Genomic DNA, 20629 nt, shown 5'->3' on the forward strand with positions numbered 1-20629 from the left:
AGTATCGACCTTCACGATTGTTCATTCGAGCAAAAAGGCAAAATGCAAGCGTTCGTCAGGAATACCTTGATCACCGATACATGATCCATGATCGGATTTGGTGAATTCGACCGATCCATATTTATTTTGAGATACAAGCCGATAGGGACCATACACCCTGCAAGGCGCTTACAAACCGATAGGTTGGTCAAATATTGGAAAAACAGTCACAGCTACATAGGGGGCGCCATAAATAATCTGCAAAGTATCGTGGGGCGCGAAATTTGAACTGACTTTAAAATGAAAAGCTGACTGAAAATAGTGTGTCGAAACGTGAATGGAATTTAATTGATCCCGTGAGATCCATAACATCATATTTAACACACTTAATAGCATCCGTTTACCAATTAGATATGTCAAAATTTCCATGATGGTCTTTGGCCGAATCAAATCAAATTAAGCATTAATCGAGGAAAACACCAACAGGCATCTGATCTGGCGTGTGACGAACCAAGTGATAATTGGTCCACCTATATCCACCGATGACGTACATAGTCCAAAGTGAGAAGTGCTCCCTCCACTCTGTTAAAGCCTGGTGAAATGGAAACGTGCCCCTTTCTCACCTTTCGCTTGGGATCGTGCCTGTCGCGAGCATGAATCAATCAAATCATGAATCAGTGCCCCGCGGAAAGCGCATCTCAGTCAAAGCTGATTAGCACATTGACAACTCTGACTCGGACTCTGATTCCCACTCCTCCACGGAAGCCGGCAATGTTGAACCGACATTGCTGTCACAATTAGAACGAGTGCATTTCCGAGTAATTCAAGGGATTCCAATGATTCACTTGGTTATGGGATGGCAGGTTACTTGTGAGCGATTGTCTGGAATGTCCCGGATCAGGCTGGAATCAAATAACACCGAAAGCACGCAAATGTCTGTCTATTGATAAGACGAGTACAATTTTATTTTGTTTTTCACTCTCTGACATTTGTTGACGTCTGCGTCGGCCTCTGGGGTCCGCTTATCGCCAGCCATTTGTCTTATTGCGTTCCAAACCGGCTTTCGGCCAAAAAAACTAATTAAACGAAATGAAATGAAATGAAATTTGCTGTGCCAGGCAGAGATCTCTGTGCTCCACGTCTAAAAATATCCAAAATAACGAAGAAGCGAAGCGACAAACAAACGAAGAGGATAGGAAAATAAAAGAAAGGTGGATCCGGGGTGGATTCTCTCTGTATGGATGGATGGGATGGGATGGTGTTGATGGGCAATTTCGCTAAATGCTATACAACTGTATAAATCAGTTGCCATTTGGTGTATTTTGGCCTGCGGCGGCCCCCAACCGGTTGGCCATTGACACGGGGGGCCAAGACTTGCCTTGCCATGCCTGGTCTTGTCTTGCCAATCGTGTTTCAAAGTGTAAGCGTAAATGGTTTCTTGATTCTTGATCGGGTTCTAATCACGTGTGGGGTGAGGGCGGGTTAAGATCAACCCGAAAGCTCCTCCAATAAGCAGCGCTCTTTGTCTCCAGCATCAGCATCGACATGGGCTCCCCACCCAGGCCAGCTCAGTGAAGCGGAGCTCATTACCATTTCAAGACCCACTCGACCTTCAGTCTCTTCAAGCATGAAAGTCAATTTTTCAAGTGCCTCCAACTCGGTTCGAGAGCCCCGGCTTGGGTCTGTTGACAATTTTCCAAGCTCGCATCCAAAACCGAAACCAACACCAAAGCCGATGCTGATGCTGAAGCTGAAGCTGGAGTTTAATGCGTCATCAAACGGAGATTTGCATAACTTAAGCAGCTCGCACACATAATTATCCACAAATTGGTTCCGATTCGGCTTAGCAGATACAAATATCTCACTCGGCGCTATGCGACGACAATTAAACGTTCAGCTTTACGACTGTCTGCCAGTGTGCGCCTGTCTGCCGGCTTCCGTGTTGCCTCGTTCCATCACCCCATCATCACTCCACTCCAGTCCCAACGAAATCTCCAGTTCTCCTCCAATCCAGAGACTCCATCCGGTGCGTAAAAGATTTAGCTCGAATCTGTGTGCGGATTAGTGACTTTGATTAATAAGTGCGTCATGGAAAAAGTTTAATTAAAATCGAAAAATCAAAATCGTAGTGCTAAATGCAAAATGACAAATATTTGATGTGACGCATATTACCCCAGTTCCGACTCCTGTTTGGAGCCATCCGCTTTGTCTATGACAGTGAAGGAGCAGCATTTGGGCGCTAATTACGTGACCAGCAGCCAATCAAGCCAAGTGCCAAGTGCAGGCCAGAGCCAACAATTTGGCAATTTGGCTTAAAGACGTTGCTCCTCCGTCTCTTGCCACTCCGCACCGTGTGGAATACACCGCGATATCGGTAACACTTAGCATCGAAAGCGCCAAGTGACAGTGAAGTGGAGTGGAAACCAAAAAATCAAAACCCAAAACCCGTTCAGCATACAAAAACGTCACGAAGCTGAAGCAGAGTCAGAGCCCAGAGGGGAGACCAGCGGCCAGGTCCGTATAAAAGTGAATTTGTGACAAAAATTCAGAACAGTTCAAGCGCACGCTCAGCAGCGTTCAGATCGCATCGCACAACACAACGAGAATACGAGTAAAAGAAACACACGAAAACATATAACAAATCAAGGTGCTAAGCGGCAGCTGATAACAAAAAGCAATAAAGACATCATCATCAGATCAATCTATAATCTGCCAAGGAATTTGTGTACTCTTCGCGAGTGAAACCCGAATTGAAATTCAACAAAACAAGTGCGAAAGTGATCGAGAAGCAGAACCTGAACCTCATTAGTAATATTACAGTTAAACGGAACCTAAAGATGTTTGCATACACTTGGCAAGTGAGTATCATAGCGGATTGGTTCGGCTTAAAGTTCAGAAATTTATGAAAACAAAAGAAACAAAGAAACGTGTTTGAGCGATTAACATTTTCAACAAATTCAATCAAGAAATTAAAGCTGCCAAATACGTGTATATAGTATATACATATAGGAATATATAGATATCCATAAGATAAGCTCATGGTGCTAACGGACAGCTAATGTACTCTGATTATTTAGACGCCGGACAAGGCCAAAAGCATTATTAAATCAAGTTATTCTATTCCTTATGCTGTCTTCTTGGTTGATCTTCATGAGGAAGTGCCATAAAAGAGCACTTTATGGGCTCGTTTTTTTCTGTTTTCGTTTGTATCTGCACTTGTCCCTTCAGCGTTGGCAAATCCTGTTGGATGATTGCCTTGATTTGGTTTTACTTGACGAAATTGTTAACCCTGAACCACAAAAACCACAAAAAAAACCTCAACCGGTTACAGCACAGAAATCCATTTTAAATCGGTTTTCTCCTTTGCCTTTTGCTTGATTAAAATTAATTTGTTTTGGCTCTGTGGTCTGCGGTCCACGGATAAAGTCTTCAGTTTTACATATTCCAATCTCCTTCAAATCTGCAAGCAAAACAAAATTATCATTCATGAATCATAGAAGATTCCTGGCAATAAAAGCGATCCATCAAATCGTTGAATCTCATTATGAGAAAGCGAATCGTGCATCGATAGGGATCCGGTTGTGGGACAACTGGCGCCTGGACTCGCATGGATTTGAATGGGAATTTAATTGTGGTGCCATCGAGTAGTGTATTCCCATCGGAACATGCTCGATGACGCCTACCAAATTCGAGGCGTGCTCATGAATATCTTTAGGTGCGACCATAAATTAAATTTGATTGCGGTTATAGCATTGATATAGTGGGTCCGTCCCTGTACCCCGCCTCCATCTCCATGTCCAGCTGTTGGGTTAATTTAAATTAATTATTGTATGCTAATTCACAGCATAAGCTCGCAGATCAGAGCCCTGTCTGGGCCTGTCCGGGCCGGGGTAGACAGGTTCTACTTGGCACCGCCGAAACCACTGGCACCGCTTTGTTCTGTCTGGCCTCCAAGTGCTATTCACACCTTCCCACGAGAGACTGAACTAACTTTTCCTCTATCTTTCCTCTTCCGCAGACTTCAGCTGTGATCCTGCTCGCGGCAGTGGCTCTGTGCGCCGCCCGGCCGCAGCTGCAGGAGGTGCCACACGCGCTGCTGGACATCGAGGCACCCAATCAGTTCAGCTACAGTCCCTCGCCGCTCCAGCAGCCAGACAGCCTGCGCTCCAAGCCATACTTTGACTTCCTGAGCACACTGTATGCCCACGACACGGCCAAGTCGAATCTTTTCCGCCCATATTCGGGACGTCCACGTCGCGATGCCCCCGTCCAGAGCCACAAGCAGGAGCGCCAGCGTCGCGCAATCGTTTTCCGGCCACTGTTCGTGTATAAGCAGCAGGAGATCCGGAAACAGGAGATCAAGGACAGGCAGGCAGAGCGACGCATTGACCAGCAGGCACGCCGCACTGTCCGTCTGTAGTAGGCAAACCATTGGGCAAGCCAGCAAGCAACCAACCAAGGATATGCCATGTCCATTGGTCTACTACAGGGTCCTCTAGCACTTAGCCTCTATTGTGTCCTTAGCGTTAAACAAAGTCCAGCACAAAGCACAAAGCACACAGCACACAGCACTGCAGCACGATGAGCGGAGGAGCAATCATCCATATATATAGAGTACATATAGTAAACACCATTCGCACCACCACCACCACACCACACCTACACCACCACCAACACACCCACACATCCGCGTAGATTAAGTCCTGATACAATTGTTATACATTTTTGTTACTGCAATGTTTTATGATTAAAGCTAACAAAACTGATTTTGATACGAACCGCCTGATCCTACTCGCCCCACACAATGCTCTCGATCCAGTCCGTGTAGAGATGCACCTTCGTGTAGACGCTGGGCAGTCCCTGCTCGCCGCACACCAGACCGTACGAGGTGATGCCAATGATCTGCTTGAGGCACGCGAATGATGAGTGCTGCACAAAGACAGGCCCGCCAGAGTCGCCGTAGCAGGTGTCGGCATTGCTCGACCGAGAGCCGGCGCACAGCTGAGTGCGTATGTCGATATGTTGCTCCAGTCGCTGGCAGCACTGCTCCACGCTGAAGCGCTCTAGGTTCACCTTGAGCAGGTGCGAGGAGGAACGTCCGCCCTCCTTGACGGCTCCCCAGCCTGCGGCCGTTAGCTGGAGATGCTCGTTACCGCTGGCCGGAGGCAGGCATACAGGCGCCACATACTCGTTAAAGACTGCCGCTCTGTCTAGCTCCACGAGGGCAATGTCGTTCTTGCGGCTGCCGTTATCCTCCTCATCGTAGGCGGGATGCACTACATAATTGACCACCCGGAAGTCCTGAGGCTGGGCATCATCCGTCTCGATGTTGTAATCAAGTTCCCCCAGCCGCACAACATACTTCGGTGAATCGAAATTGGGATCCAGGCGCTCCTCTTTCTTTCTGTAAAACAGTGAAAGGTGAGCCGCAGATCAGCAGAGCAACCGATCTCTGAAGCCACTCACTCGTTTGTCTCCAGGCAATGGGCGGCGGTTAGAATGAACTTGGGATGGATCAAAGACCCGCCGCAGTCCCAGTCGATGGTTGTACTTCCCCTCTGGCGTTGCCCTAGCAGGGCCATGAAGGGAAACTCACGGCCAGCGGCCTTCGTGCCGCCCACAATGAATGGAGTCGTGCGGCAGGAAGACCTCATCTCATTGAAGCGACGACATTCTGTTGACAAATCAGATTTACTGAATGGCTGTCAATGGCAAATGTCCATCCATACTCACCCTTTTCGAATCTTCTGCTGCTTTCGACATTATTCGAATTCTGGTTCTGGATTTGCTTATACAGTGGCAAGGGACAGCAAATGATGTCGTACTTACGATCGCAGTACTTGAGGGCACCGGGCCCAATGGCGGCCAAGTTGTCGAAGACTGTCGGGCAGTCTGTCGCTGTCAAATTTTTGCACTCGCCGGTGCCATTATCGCACAGTTCGGCCCAAACATTTGGGGCCATGGCTACTGCCCAGAGCAAAAGCACAGCCCGCAGCAGAACCGGCATTTTCGATGGCGACGTTCCAAAAACTAATCAGATACGACGAATGCGCGACAGACTGAGAGTTTGCACGGCGATAAGGGGTCGAGGTGCCAGTTAATATGGAATGCTGATTCCAACACATGGTACGGAATAGGTCCATGATCAGAGATTTTGTTTGTGATGCTTTCGCTTTTGGTGAGAAATACCGTTCCGTCTCCCGCGTTTTTCTCGATGAATTCAACGATGGCAATGTGTGACAGGACACGCGGCACAATGAATAGAACTTGAGTCGACTGAATCCTTATGGCGGTATATAGTTCAACGTGTTCAGTGAGTGATTATTAAAGCCAAAAACTTCTATTTTCAAAAAAACACGAAAAAACAATCACAAAATCAGATGTTGGCTGTAAATTGGTTATTTTCAAAAACAAAAAAATGCACGCAACTGCCCAGGTAGTTGCGCATATCGCACGAAACTATCGATATTTTTGTGCAACTATCCCTGTGCGTCGATAAGTAGAAACATTAGTAGCGTGTGCTTTTCAAATCGAAAATATATAAATGTTACAACAATCAAAAAGTGTCATTTTGCTACGAGTTCAGCAATATATGAACGAAAAATATCCAACATTAATATTTTCGCCAGTTCAGAACATCACCTATTGCGATATATATATCGATACTGACCAATATATATTTAACATCCACCCTACATATCGCAGCCAGCTTCACTTCAACGCGTTCGGTTTTAGGCCATTTATTTATTCGCAATTAATGCGAATGTAAATCTGAATTGTGTATTTAATTTAGTGTGCACGAGTGCAAGGAAAAGCAAAACTTCAATCTGGGGACATTTTGAACGCGTGCGCCCATTGAACGACAGCGCATTTAATTTTCTTTCGCATTTTTTCCTTATTTTTTCGCATCATCAGCCCCCGTCGGTGTGTTGGTGCACGCGAGTGTGTGTGTGTTTCTGCCGCCAATCCAAAACGGAAGCGTAAAAATGGATGTGGCTAAGCTGGATAAAATGAAGGTGGTGGACTTGCGCAACGAGCTACAAACGCGCGGTCTGGACACCAAAGGAGTCAAAGCCGTGCTCATCGAGCGACTCCGGGCACATGTAGAAGGTGGTGGAGCCGGCGATGGAGGTAAGTTTGTGTGTATGCATTGTGTGTCTGTGTCTCCGTCTGTGCGCCAGTGTGAGTGAGTGGCTTGCCGCGTTATATTCCTGTTTTTGTTCGTGTGCGTGCTTGTGGCTCAGCGTGAATTTGTGTTGTTGTAAGTTTTCCTTATATAATGCACGAATCTTACATTGCATTTTCATTTCCATTTCCATTTTGAATTTGTCACTTTTGCATCGCTACCACATTACCGCCACCAGATGGCGCACCAGTCACACCAAGCCGACGTCAGCGTCGCACGCGCTCAATGTCCCGCTCTCCCTCTCCCGTTGCAGCTGCACCAGTCGCCACAGAGCCAGAGCTGGAAACCCTGGAAGAGGAAGACCAGGCAGGAGAACCAGCCGCCTCCGCAGCTGCCGACAAACCGCAATCAGAGTCGGATCTCGAGGCCGAGGCCGAGGTCGATTCAGCTGAGCCGGAAGCAGAGGACACAGTTGAGTCCGAAGCTGCCAATGACGAGGAGAAGCCACAAGAAGCCGATGAACCTGAGGAAGAGACAGAGGAAGCAGAAGAAACTGCTGAAACAGGTCAAGAAGCTGACGAGCCGATGGAGCAGGCCGAAAACGATGCCAACGATGGCAACGATGAAGAGCAGCCGGCCCAGGCAGAGCAGCCTACCCCAGAGGAGACTGCGGAGGTGCCAGCTGAGAAAGCTGAGCCCCAGTCGAACGGCGACAGCCAGAAAATGGATGTCGATGAGGAGGAGACACCTGCCGCCCCCAAGGCGGACGAAGAACAGGAAAAGTCCGAAGACCAGCCAAATGAGCGTCGCAAACGGTCGCACAGTCGTTCGCGCTCCCGCAGTGGCTCCCGCTCCCCCAAGCATCGCAACAGTGGCGGTGAGAAGCGCGAGCCCAAACCAGTTGCCGAGGAGCGCACAGTGCCAGAGGATGAGCCCACCATCGAGGAGAACAAAGTGGGACTAAGCTGGCGTAAGTATTTTGTTGTCGAATATGAGAAGTATGCCGGGTACAGTACAGTCATTCCATCTCCCTTTTAGTGGACTCCGATTTGCATCTTCGCATCGATCCGAACACATTTGCTACGGCCAAGCCTCTGACATCGGAGATTTATTCCCTGATTTGGTCTGGCGCTCGCGCCAACTACGGAGTGCGCGAGGGTAAGGTCTGCTTTGAGGTGCGCCTCGCTGAGGAATCGCAGCCGGAAAATTCGCATCATTTCCGGGATGAGCCGCATGTGCGCGGCTTTCGCGTTGGCTTCTCAAAGCCTACGACTTCGCTGCTCTTGGGCGAAGCCGAACATTCCTTTGGCTACTGCGAGACCGGACGCAAGGCCAATGAGGGCGAGTTCGTAGACTACGGCAAGCCCTACCAGCTGGACGACGTCATTGGCTGCTATCTGGATCTGGAGAGTGAGCCGTGCACAATCAAGTATACCCTCAATGGAGAGGACCTCGGGGTGGCATATGAGTTCGAAAAGAGCATCCTGGGCGAGGAGGATGCTCTCTTTCCGCACATAGTGACCAAGGGCTATGAGTACTCGGTGAACTTCTCGGATGGCGAGCAGCTTCTGGTGAACGCCGAGAGGCCGACGCGCAAGCGCCGCAAGCATCGCAAGGAAGAGGACAAAGACGACGACAAAGATGATAACGATGGCGAAAAGTGGAAGGTTCTGGACGAGGCCACCGCAGACGATGATGAGGTCGAGAAGAAGGATGATGATACGAAGGCATCGTCAGAGAAGGCCGATGAGGAGGACTCTGAAAAGCCAGAGAAATCCGAAGAGGAAGAACCCGCACCAAAGGTAGAGGTTAAAGCAGATGCAGAAGCAGAGACCGAGGTCACGACCGAAGATGCTGAAAAGAAGCCAGAAGCTACTGAAACTTTGGAGACAGGTGGGTGACATTCGTTTTCTTCTATCCCAAACTGAGAAGAAATCAAATATTTTAATCATATTTTACTTACAGCTGAGCCAGCCACTGAAACCTCTGAACCGACAGAAGCAGTTTCGAATGGCGATGCCAATGCTGAGAAGGCAAGCGAGGAGGCACCAGCTGAGGAACAGAAACCCTCGACCGCTAATGAGGAAGAGGATGATGATGGACCCTCGCCCAACAAGCGCATCAAGACCGATGAAGACTCCGAAAAGACGGAGACTGAGAAGGAAAAGGAGAAGTCACAGTCGCGTGACGATGAGTACGAGGAAGTGGTGCCCGAGCCCCGCGATACAGCCGCTCTGCTGTCGGGCTACGTGCTTATTGGCCTGGTGGCTGTGGAGCAACTGATTGCCGGACCACAACGCGCCGCTTCGCGCAAGGAGTGCGAGGTCATTCTGCTAGTGGGACTGCCCGGTGCCGGCAAGACCCACTGGACCCACAAGCAGGTGGCAGACAATGCTGACAAGCGTTACGAGGTCATCGGACCCGATTCCATCATAGCCAAGATGACGGTAAGTCTCACAAGTTGTTGGCATTCCAACTATGATCCCACTCCAAACGTGTCAAATGCTCATCCATTTCCGTTGTCTGCTTAGATCGATGGCGCCTCTCGCAAGACAGTGCACAAGGGCCGTTGGGATAAGGTGCTGGAGATATGCTTGAATAGCCTGGGAGCCCTAGAAGATATTGCCATGAAGCGGCGTCGCAATTTCATCCTCGATCAGGTAAAACATACAGACACCCCACAGACACAAACCCCACACACAAACACACACAACACCAACACACAAAAAAACTCAAACACAACAACGAACGATACAAAAACAAAACTCACAAAACATAACCGAAACATGCGAGAATTATACGTTGATGATGAATTGGCAAACCGCCCGGCAAGGTGGCGAATGTGGGGGGTCTGGTTCCTCCGGGGATGAGGCCCCACCTCTCACCCAAACAAGCAACCCTGTTACTATTACTTTTTTTTGTTGTTCTGTACATTTGAATACGCATTTAATTGCTCATTGCTCACACGAAAGGTAATCCCATGTGCCCTCCCTCGCTACGGACGTGGGAGGGTGCCGCCAACTGCCTAGCCGGCAGGCAGGTACGTCCTAGACGTGTAAGTCAATCAGATAATTAGTGTCTCTAAGTATGTACGATGCCAGTAAGTATCTAGAGTGCCAGAGTGCGTGCCAGATCTGTATTATTAAGTCTTTGATGCATATACTCGTATAGGTGCAACAGTTGACGGGGCAGTTTGAGGAGAGGGAAGTGTAAGAGAAGGGAGATGGATGGATTGTTGAGATGGCATTGAAGTAAGGGCAAAAAAGAAGGAGGAGGAGGAATGGAGAGAATGGAGCGTGCGGCATGGAAGCCACTGTAAGTAAACAACAAAAATATACAAATAAAATGCAAATCCGATTAGCAGCGATCGATCATGGTCTGTCGTTCGTCTACAATCTAATCACATATACCGTATTAGTACCTACTACTATCTCTCTACTCTCTCTCTCTGTCTCTCTAAATGCCAACTATCTCATATATTATATATGTATGTGTATCTACAGAGAGAGCTATGCGATGCTTCAGCCGATAACAACCAACAGAGCAACACCACACCACTTGTATCTCCTCTACTTAATATTATCCCCATCCTCCCCTACCCCCCATATATATTATATATGCAATCATTAGTCAACTGTTGTTAGTTGTTGTTGATAGGGCCCCCGAGGCCCAATCTAGGTATTATATGAGTACAACCCCAGCACCCTAAGCCGCCCGATACTCTCCCTACTCCCTGGCGGAGTGCAGTGGATGGAGTGTGGCTGTGCTGTGCTGGGCTGGGTGTAACCTTGTGACAGGTATGTGTTAGCTTGTAAGCATCAAAATGGTATACGGAGTTGGTGTCTCCGACTACATACGGACTACGTCGGCTATTCCCGGGGTCTCATGCGTCCTGCAAGCGAATCATCAACGTGTATACTCACCGACTATCCAAAAACTACAACTACAACCAACCATCCCCAACAACCAAAAACAACAACAATCAATCAACCAGCTACAACAACTGGCCGACTACAAATCTATTCAAAAACCCAACCAACCAACCGATCAACTATGTACTTGTAGACGAATGCCTATGCCTCGGCCCAGCGACGTAAAATGAAGGGTTTCAACGACTTCAAGCGCATTGCGGTCGTTTGCATACCCGGCGAAGATGAGTTGAAACGTCGGATCGCCGAAAAAGAGGAAAAGGGAAATGCTTTTACAGTTAAAGAATCAACAATTAATAACTTACGAGGTAAATATTGTCCACCACACATGGCAACGAATTGAAACAAATTGAAAACAAATATCCAGATAATGTACAATTGTATATCTACTATATACATATACATACAACCCTACTTTAAGAAGGCATTTATGTACAAAAAAAACAAAAAAGAACAAGAAAAAATACGAAAGAAAAAAACAGATAGAAACAAAACCATGCAATACAATTTTGTTATGTAAAGTATTTTAGTTTGTAAGCAGCTGCATTTTATGTATCTGTACGTAATTGTAACTGTAAGACTCTACAGATATCGTATTCGTATTCGCATTCGCTTATGATTTCGATTTTATTATGATTTCCATTATTCATAAATATCTATCTATAATGTCCCCATGCAAACCCCAACAAAAACGAACCCATTCCCGAAGCAATTGGAACTTGTGTGCGCAGGCGCCTCTTCCTCAACAAAATTTCTATATTTCGAGGAAAAAGTTCACTTAATACTTACAACTTTTCATTCCTTCACGGGGAGTAACATTCAATTAAATGAAAATAATTTTAGCACTGCTGCTGCTGCTTTGAGTTCTACAAACTCTCTCTCAATTAAATCATAAAGTTTTATTCGCCCTCACACGCTTCCAATTGTTCAACATCCTCTATTCCCCTCCCCGTCCTGGCCCCCTACTTTATATAATGTGTAATGTGTATAATTGATAACACGTAAATCTCTCAAAGCTTTAGCTCGCAGTCGTAATTTTAATGCCAAATCACTCTTTTTGCAGCCAACTTCACTCTGCCATCGCTGGAGTTTGGCTGGTTTGATGACATAATCTACACGGAGCTCAGCGGTGACGAGGCCAAGAGCGAGGTCAAGAAGTACAATGAGAAGGGCAAGAAGGCCATCGATGCGGACAGGTCCAGGGACAAGCGATCTCGTGGCGGCCGTGACAATTACCGACGTGACGAGCGCAATCGCAATCGCTACAATGATGATCGTCGCCGGGAATATGGCGGCCAGCGACATGAGAGTCGATGGAACAACGACTCGAGACGTGGTGGCGGCGGCGGCGGCGGTGGTGGCGGAGGCGGCTACTCCAGCAATAGTGGAGGCGGCGGTGGTGGCGGCGGCAGAAGTGGCTATGACAATCGTCGCACCAGCTATGGTGGCGGAGGAGGTGGCGGCGGTGGCGGTGGTGGCCAACAGAACTGGATGCAGAACAATCGCAGGAGTGGCTACGACGATCGTGGCTATGGAGGTAATGGCGGCGGCGGTGGAGGCAGTCGTGGCTATGACAACCGCAATCGTGGCTACACTGGTGGAAGCGGTGGTGGTGGTGGCGGTGGTGGCGGAGGAGGCGGCGGTGGCGGCCAGCAAAACTGGATGCAGAACAATCGCCGAAGCGGATACGATGATCGCGGATATGGTAGCTCACGGGACTATCGCGATCGAGATCGCGGCAACGATCGCAGCCGAATAGGCAGTACGGATCGGAATCGGGGAAGCAGCCAGAGCAGCTACCGCTCCGGAGGAGGAACTCACCAACAACGGGATTTTCGGCCTGGCCACCGCGACACCAAAGAAGATAGTCGCGGTGGCTATGAGCGGTCAGCTGCCCAATCTGTGCCTAAATATGGCAACAATTCGGCCGGAAGTGGCGTAGGAGGTGGTGGCGGTGTTTACGATCAGTACAAGCAGCAAACGAGTGGAACAGCCGGCGGCGGCAAGGTGAGTCGTAGGAGATAATTCGCTACGACTGCTTACTAATACACAACGTTCTCTTCTGTTCAGTCCTCTCTTAGCGGCAAGTGGAGCACCTATGGCCAGCCGCAACAGCAGCAGCATCAGACAGGTGTCTGGCAGCAGCAGCAGCAACAGCAGCCGTCACAACAATACCCACAGCAGCAGCAGCAACAGACCGCCGGCCAGCAACCATATTGGGGATATAATCAAATGCAGGGTGCGTACAGAATAGATTCAAATCCACTTGGATGAAACAACTAAATGGTTGGCATTTTTATTTTAGCTGGTTATGGAAACCAGCAAGCCTGGCAGGGTGCCGATCCTCAGCAGCAACAACAGTGGATGTCCTGGTGGCAGGTAAGCAAAGGCATTCAAATACCGACTCGACAAAAGACTAAATGAACTCTCATTTACAGCAACAGGCACAGGGCTCTGGCGGAGCAGCGGCCGGTAATGCCAGTGGAGGCGTGAGCGGTAGTGTAGGAGGCGCCGCTGGCAATAATGATGGCGGTGCCACCAATCATTATTGGTCTCAATATTCATACTCCACACAGTCCAATTCTGGCGCCGACAAGAAGTAGCAGAAGGCGGCATCCTGCACTCCCGCACCCCCCTGCTGTCCACCTACCAACAGGAAAAATCTTCGTTTGGACAGAAGCAAACAAAAAATGAACTACACTAAACTTTATAATGATAGTTTTTAAACATTAACAAACCGATTAAAACAACAAATTAACCTTAGTTTGGCCAGTTTTAAGCGTCTGGCCGTTTGGGCTAGTCCAAACTCTACCACAAAAGGCAAACCAAAACCAATCTTGCGAACACACACAAAATCAACATAATACTAAACTGTGTAGATTGAAAACAAACCCCCAGATAATATTTCAGTTCATATTGGTTAAATGTAGTCTACGACATCTCCACCTCTTGAGAATTACATTTGGTTTCTATTTTCCAACGGGCATTTCTCTTTTGCTCCCGATGAGCAATACACAGAAACATGATTTTTTACATTTTTTGGCAGTACAGTACCCATCTAGACAGTACAATTTGTTCTAAAGTTTTATTACGATTATTGTTTTAAATTGATGAAACAACCACAAACAGTTGGAGAACAACTATAAGCAAGGAAAGTTTAACAAATAAATCTATGCATTGAAAGCGACTTAACCAAATATGCATTAATTAATAATTAAAAGTACTTCCAGGTATCTGGAGATGTACATATGCTGTTTATCTTTATGTTTGTTACTGAACTCGGGGAACATTTCTTGTGACAGCATGAAATGTCGATGGGAAATGCTTTTGTTGGCTCTGCCGAACAAAGTTTCGATTCATTTCTGCTTCTTGAAGCTTTACAAATGATTTCAAATGAGCGGACAATAATAAATGAATGATTCCATTTGGTTATACTAAGTGTTGGCTAACTCCGATTTTGGCTCGTCGCTCATCCATTGATATGACTGTGGAGACGGTTAACAACACTAGTTTATCGTTTTGCCTCATGCCATCTCTTTCTTCCATTAAGATCCAAATTACGAATATTACCATTTGAATTGATTGAAATCAAACCCAAATCAACCTAAAATCCGTAACTGGAATACCATTCATATTTTTGTTCAGCTGATTGCGTTAAGCGGCACACTTCTGTGCACGCTTTTATCTAGAAAACAAGGCAAAGAAATAGCAGGCCAGCAACTAGCGAAACAAAACGATTACCAGCTGGGTAATGATCAGATGTTTACTGGAATTTTCCATACATAATTCAGATTGTAAGTATACGCGTGTATCGATGTTTATAAAATGTACATTCATGCACAAAATATGTGCAGATGTACATAGTCCAACTGCGATAAGAAAGCGTCGTTGGGATGACACATACCGCGGCAGACAGAAATTAAGGCGGTTTCAATTGATTTTCCACAGAAAGAACTGAACCTCACAAAATGGCGGTGATTCAATTGTTTAACGAGATTGGGACCATCTTTCGCAACGTGAGTATGCCACCCCTATAATTTGTACACCTTCGACATGCGATAAACATTGCCTCTGGGGACAGACACCCACGTTTGCACTCGTTCTAGAAATATTCCTGCTCATTACCGTCATCTGGCTGCTTCTCCATAAACGTGGCGGTGGGCGGCGTCGTCGCTTCACCAAAGAGGAGGAGGACTCAATAATTGAGAACTATGAGCCGGAACCACTGGTGGGGGAGTCCGACCCAAATCATCCTTTGCTGCGCACCCGTATGGTGACGTCCAAGGTGGGCAAGCGCATCAACGTCGATGGACACGACTGCCTCAATCTGGGCTCGCACAACTACTTGGGTTTTCTCGAAGATCAGGACATTCTGGAAGAGGCCTGCAAGTCCCTGCGCAAATACGGCGTCGGATCGTGTGGTCCCCGCGGCTTCTATGGCACCATGGATGTGCACTTGGAGCTGGAGGAGCGTATTGCCAAGTACATGGACCTTGAGGAAGCCATTGTGTATTCCTACGGCTTTTCGACGGTGGCCAGTGCCATTCCCGCCTATGCCAAGCGTGGCGATATTATCTTTGTGTAAGTAATTTCTCAATTATGAATGCCAGCTGGGTTTTCATCCGTTTTACCTTTCCAGAGATGAAGCTGTCAACTTTGCCATCCAAAAGGGACTGGATGCATCTCGAAGCACGATCGTATACTTCAAGCACAACGATGTCAAGGATCTTGAGCGCCTTCTTGTTGAGCAGGAGAAGCGTGATCTGAAGAACCCAAAGAAGGCCCTGAAGACGCGTCGCTTCCTAGTTGCCGAGGGCATCTACATGAATACTGGCGAGATTTGTCCGCTGCCCGAGCTGGTGGCTCTGCGCAAGCAATACAAACTGCGCATTTTCGTCGATGAGAGCATTTCCTTTGGCACACTGGGCAAAGGAGGACGCGGTGTCACCGAGCACTTCAATATCGACGTAGGGCAAGCACTTTCCACAGAGAAAACGAAACTTATATCTTGTTTTTCATTAGCGCAATGAAATCGATCTGATATCCGCTGGAATGGAGGGATCCATGGCCACCATTGGCGGCTTCTGTGTGGGCTCACACTTCATAGCCGAACATCAGCGTCTGTCTGGCCTGGGCTATATATTTTCAGCCTCGCTGCCGCCCATGCTGACCCAAGCTGCCATTTCTGCCCTGGATCGTTTCGAACGGGAGCCGCAAATCTTTGAGCAATTGCAGACCAACGCCCGGCTGTTGCACAAGATCTTTTCACATTTCTCCAAGCTGCGCCTGTGCGGGGACGAGCTGTCCCCCGTCAAGCACTTGTATTTGGCACTTCCTCTGGAAAATAACGATGCGGAGCGGAAGCTCCTCACTGAGGTGGCCGATAAGGTATTGTTTCTCAACGTGTAGTCCCTACAAAATGTAGTCTAACATTATTCCCATTTGCAGTGCATTGCTCGAGGCGTGGCTGTCGTGGAGGCAGCCTACCTGCAGGACAGGGAACACAAGCCAGTGCGTCCCAGTATACGAATTGCCGTGAACCGTCTGCTGGAAGAGTCGGAGATTGCAGCCGCTTTTGAGATCATCGAGAGTGTTAGCAGCGCCGTGCTGTAGATCGTGCAAAGAGAACATCTTTCTTATTTCTGTGTGTGTTTGTGTGTAATTAATTGTACATTTCCTGATCAGTATGGAATATTGTAGTTCAACTATGATGAACTTAACCCTCCACTTGCTTTATTTGTTTGCTTCGACCAGCATTGCACTATAATTTAATGGATTTCTGCTACATTTACGAATGACTTTTGGTGGAGTTTTTCTTTATTAAAGTCGAATCAATTGCTTTAAACCTTTTGACTTTCAAACATGCTTGTAATTGTTTGTTGTGTGGAACATGGCAATAGCACTTGACGACAGACAACACGGCACATTATCTCATCTCAGCCAATTATATGCAATATGATGCTGCGATTCCGTTTCCCTGCCGGTTCAAATATGTCAACCGAAACGGCAATCAAATCATCAATCAGATCGGGGCCAATTAGGTCTCTATATACACTAAAAATATACTAAACGCTGTTATCAGGCGGAAAAACATGCAGTGCCGTCCGTCCGAGCAGCATTGTTTCGTTGTTTATATGCGCGAATCAAAATAAAAAGAAAACTTGGGATAACAGCTGTTCTTTTTTGCTGTACAAAAGCTCGTCGAGTGTGGGGGCAAGCTTTTGTGTATGGTGCAGGCTGATATAGCATCACAGTTTGTCGCCGTCGGTCGTGGGAGCTATATACACATAGTTTCTTCTTCTGTTCTTCTGTTTTCGTCGTTCTCTTCTGATTGCGCCTTCCGACATGGGCGACGCCATGAATGTGAAGGTTAAGGACATCGAGAAGCTATTCTCAACGGATGGCTACTTGAGGCCTTTCGAGCGTGAAATTCGACGACGGTAAGTTTAGTTTTGCCCGCCAGCCCGCAGGTCATGTAATCCAAGGTTGGCGCCGGCTTTATGTGTGCGACTGATAAGCCGCACCCCAGCCGTAATGCTGTTGTCCAGATGCATAATCATATCAGCTGTATTGGCCTGAACGCCACACCGTTATGCCTATGCATATGTATGCATGTGTGTGACATGCAGTTGGAAAAACTGTGTTCGCAATGTCATTAGAAGGTCACCACCGGTGTTTGCGGCCGCTGTGCGTGTGAATGTGCGTGTTAAGAGTGTGTGCGCGGATGTGTTTGGTAAACTAATTTTATGCGATTTATCTGTATCGATGGATCCACTGCGTGTTGCCGGCGTGTTTGGAGCATGTTTGGATGATCTTGGCCTTGGACGTCGTCTTTCCGTGTTGGCTGCCGAAATTGTGTCACAGCTGCCGCGCGCTTTGCGATCTTTATTCTAGAATTGGCTGCACATCTAAACTGTTTGGCGTTTCCTTTGCAGACATGGCGTGCTCCAGGAGTGGCTGGACAAGATCGACCAAGGCGAAGGCGGCATGGACCAGTTCACGCAGGGCTACAAATACTACGGCCTGCACTTTCAGCCGGACAACTCGGTGATTGCACGCGAGTGGGCACCGGGCGCCAAGAATGTTTATCTGGCAGGCGACTTCAGTAAGTAGGAGGACACCTAGTGCCACCTATGGCCAACAGATTTAATGATTCCCCCACCCAATTCTCTACAGACAACTGGCACTGGGAGTCGCATCCCTTCAAGAAACTTGACTTTGGCAAGTGGGAACTGCATTTGCCGCCCAATGCCGACGGCAGTCCACAGCTCAAGCACCTGAGCGAGATTAAGGTCATCATACGGAACCATTCGGACCATTTGCTGGATCGCCTGTCGCCCTGGGCCAAGTACGTGGTGCAGCCGCCCAAGGAGGCCAACCAGGGTGTTAACTACAAGCAGTACGTGTGGCAGCCACCAGAATCGGAGCGCTACCAGCGCCAGCATTCCCGTCCAGCCAGGCCAAAGTCCCTGAGAATCTACGAGTGCCATGTGGGAATTGCCTCGCAGGAGCCACGCGTCGGCACCTACGATGAGTTTGCCGATCGCATTGTGCCCCGCATCAAGCGGCAGGGATACAACTGCATCCAGGTGATGGCCATCATGGAGCACGCCTACTACGCCAGCTTTGGCTACCAGGTGACCAGCTTCTATGCCGCCTCCAGCCGCTGCGGCAATCCGGAGCAGCTGAAGCGAATGATTGATGTGGCCCACTCGCACGGCCTCTACGTTCTGCTGGATGTGGTCCACTCGCATGCCTCGAAGAATGTACAGGATGGCTTGAACCAGTTTGACGGCACCAACAGCTGCTTCTTCCACGACGGAGCCAAGGGCGAGCACTCGCTGTGGGACAGTCGTCTGTTCAACTATGTGGAGTACGAAGTGCTGCGATTCCTGTTGTCCAACCTGCGCTGGTGGCACGACGAGTACAACTTTGATGGCTACCGCTTCGATGGTGTCACCTCGATGCTGTACCATTCGCGAGGCATTGGCGAGGGCTTCAGCGGCGACTACAATGAGTACTTTGGCCTGAATGTCGACACGGATGCCCTCAACTATCTGGGCCTGGCCAATCATATGCTGCACACGCTGGACCCCGAGGTCATCACCATTGCGGAGGTGAGTCAGTCCCTAGTGCCTGCTGCTGGTCCCCCTTTAACATTTCCTTCCCCTGTAGGATGTTTCGGGCATGCCGACGTTGTGTCGTCCCGTCTCTGAGGGCGGCATTGGCTTCGACTATCGTCTCGGCATGGCCATCCCAGATAAGTGGATAGAGCTGCTCAAGGAGCAGAGCGACGACCAGTGGAGCATGGGAGACGTCGTACACACCCTGACCAATCGCCGCTGGATGGAGAACACGGTGGCGTACGCAGAGTCCCACGATCAGGCGCTGGTCGGAGACAAGACCATTGCCTTCTGGCTGATGGACAAGGAGATGTACACGCACATGTCCACGCAGTCGGATTCCACCTTGATTATCGATCGTGGCCTGGCGCTGCACAAGATGATACGCCTGATCACACACGCGCTCGGTGGCGAGGCATATCTGAACTTTATGGGCAATGAGTTTGGCCATCCCGAGTGGCTGGACTTCCCACGCGTAGGCAACAACGACTCGTACCACTATGCCCGCCGGCAGTGGAATCTGGTGGACGATAACATGCTGAAGTACAAATACCTCAATGAGTTCGATCGGGCCATGAACGAGGCGGAGCAACGCTATGGGTGGCTGCATTCCGGACCTGCCTACGTCAGCTGGAAGCACGAGGGCGACAAGATCATCGCCTTTGAGCGTGCCGGCCTGGTCTTTGTCTTTAACTTCCATATACACCAGAGCTTTACTGGCTATCGCGTGGGCACCAACTGGGCGGGCACCTACCAGGCGGTGCTCTCCTCGGACGATCCTCTCTTTGGCGGCCACAACCGCATCGATGGCAATGTCAAGCATCGCTCCGACCCGGAGGGATACGCAGGTCGTTCCAACTTCATTGAGGTCTACAGCCCATCACGTACGGCCGTAGTCTATGCACGCGTTAGCGACTAAACGCGATTGGCATCCTCACTCAGAGAAACTGAAATTATTAATGCCTAAACGAATTTCAATGTTAGTTATTAGTCTTTGGTTATGTTCCGAATCGGGAAAGCTACTACTGAAATATATACGCCCTGAGGTATAGTTTTCTACAAAAAAGTTTCCACATTTCCTGGCGCTGGACATTGCGATTAACATTGTGGTAGGTCTTTGGAATCGTAGCGGCAATATAAGTTGCAATAGAAGTTAAATTCCGTTATTGGCAAGTTGCTGCGGACTGGTGCTAAGTTCTAGTTTGCCTAAATGGGGCAAAACTTTACCCAGAAAAAGAATAAATCAGCAAAAACATGATTTTAAAAAAATTAATAAGAAATTTGTGAGCGATAACGATAGCAATGGGCATATCGATATATTGTGTAAGGCCTGCAAAAATATTAATTTGAAATTATAAACCGGTATGGTTTAGCACAAGTTACAACACCGAAACATCTTTTAAGTTAGTTCTAATTAGAAAGTTGCACATTCTCTATTTTTTAGATGAAATTAAAATTATCGTGCACTGTCT

General features: G+C 48.2%; 5 protein-coding genes across 8 annotated transcripts; 4 read left to right on the forward strand and 1 right to left on the reverse strand.

Moving 5' to 3' along the window:
• The first annotated feature begins 2513 nt into the window (after positions 1-2513).
• On the forward strand, positions 2514-4757 carry LOC117890990. The gene is made up of 2 exons (XM_034796141.1): positions 2514-2837; positions 3998-4757. The coding sequence occupies exons 1-2, from the start codon at positions 2817-2819 to the stop codon at positions 4397-4399; spliced, it is 423 nt and encodes a 140-aa protein (XP_034652032.1). The 5' UTR covers positions 2514-2816; the 3' UTR covers positions 4400-4757.
• On the reverse strand, positions 4687-6069 carry LOC117890989 (trypsin-2). The gene is made up of 3 exons (XM_034796140.1): positions 5713-6069; positions 5446-5653; positions 4687-5383 (listed from the first exon to the last, which is right to left on the reverse strand). The coding sequence occupies exons 1-3, from the start codon at positions 5984-5986 to the stop codon at positions 4768-4770; spliced, it is 1098 nt and encodes a 365-aa protein (XP_034652031.1). The 5' UTR covers positions 5987-6069; the 3' UTR covers positions 4687-4767.
• A 606-nt stretch (positions 6070-6675) lies between these two features.
• LOC117892146 (heterogeneous nuclear ribonucleoprotein U-like protein 1) lies at positions 6676-14221 on the forward strand. Of its 3 annotated transcripts, none has more exons than XM_034798190.1 (10): positions 6678-7110; positions 7344-8075; positions 8144-8998; positions 9071-9552; positions 9637-9765; positions 11171-11342; positions 12098-13041; positions 13105-13273; positions 13340-13413; positions 13473-14221. In XM_034798190.1, the coding sequence occupies exons 1-10, from the start codon at positions 6966-6968 to the stop codon at positions 13635-13637; spliced, it is 3867 nt and encodes a 1288-aa protein (XP_034654081.1). In that variant the 5' UTR covers positions 6678-6965; the 3' UTR covers positions 13638-14221. The 3 variants fall into 3 exon arrangements, with proteins under 3 accessions (XP_034654083.1, XP_034654081.1, XP_034654082.1); XM_034798191.1 differs by having other exon boundaries at positions 7419-8075; XM_034798192.1 differs by lacking the exons at positions 11171-11342; positions 13105-13273; positions 13340-13413; positions 13473-14221 and having other exon boundaries at positions 6676-7110; positions 12098-12293.
• Positions 14222-14638: 417 nt separating this feature from the next.
• On the forward strand, positions 14639-16819 carry LOC117892149 (serine palmitoyltransferase 1). 2 transcript variants are annotated; one of them, XM_034798194.1, is made up of 6 exons: positions 14639-14828; positions 14983-15050; positions 15116-15615; positions 15674-16001; positions 16057-16422; positions 16483-16819. In XM_034798194.1, the coding sequence occupies exons 2-6, from the start codon at positions 15003-15005 to the stop codon at positions 16645-16647; spliced, it is 1407 nt and encodes a 468-aa protein (XP_034654085.1). In that variant the 5' UTR covers positions 14639-14828; positions 14983-15002; the 3' UTR covers positions 16648-16819. The 2 variants fall into 2 exon arrangements, with proteins under 2 accessions (XP_034654085.1, XP_034654086.1); XM_034798195.1 differs by having other exon boundaries at positions 14639-14789; positions 14981-15050.
• A 456-nt stretch (positions 16820-17275) lies between these two features.
• On the forward strand, positions 17276-20223 carry LOC117892147 (1,4-alpha-glucan-branching enzyme). Its single transcript, XM_034798193.1, has 4 exons — positions 17276-17474; positions 17970-18139; positions 18211-19151; positions 19210-20223. The coding sequence occupies exons 1-4, from the start codon at positions 17380-17382 to the stop codon at positions 20074-20076; spliced, it is 2073 nt and encodes a 690-aa protein (XP_034654084.1). The 5' UTR covers positions 17276-17379; the 3' UTR covers positions 20077-20223.
• The last annotated feature ends 406 nt before the right edge of the window (positions 20224-20629 follow it).

This window comes from Drosophila subobscura, chromosome E (assembly GCF_008121235.1).
Source record: "Drosophila subobscura isolate 14011-0131.10 chromosome E, UCBerk_Dsub_1.0, whole genome shotgun sequence".
In the NCBI taxonomy this organism is placed as follows: domain Eukaryota; kingdom Metazoa; phylum Arthropoda; class Insecta; order Diptera; family Drosophilidae; genus Drosophila; species Drosophila subobscura.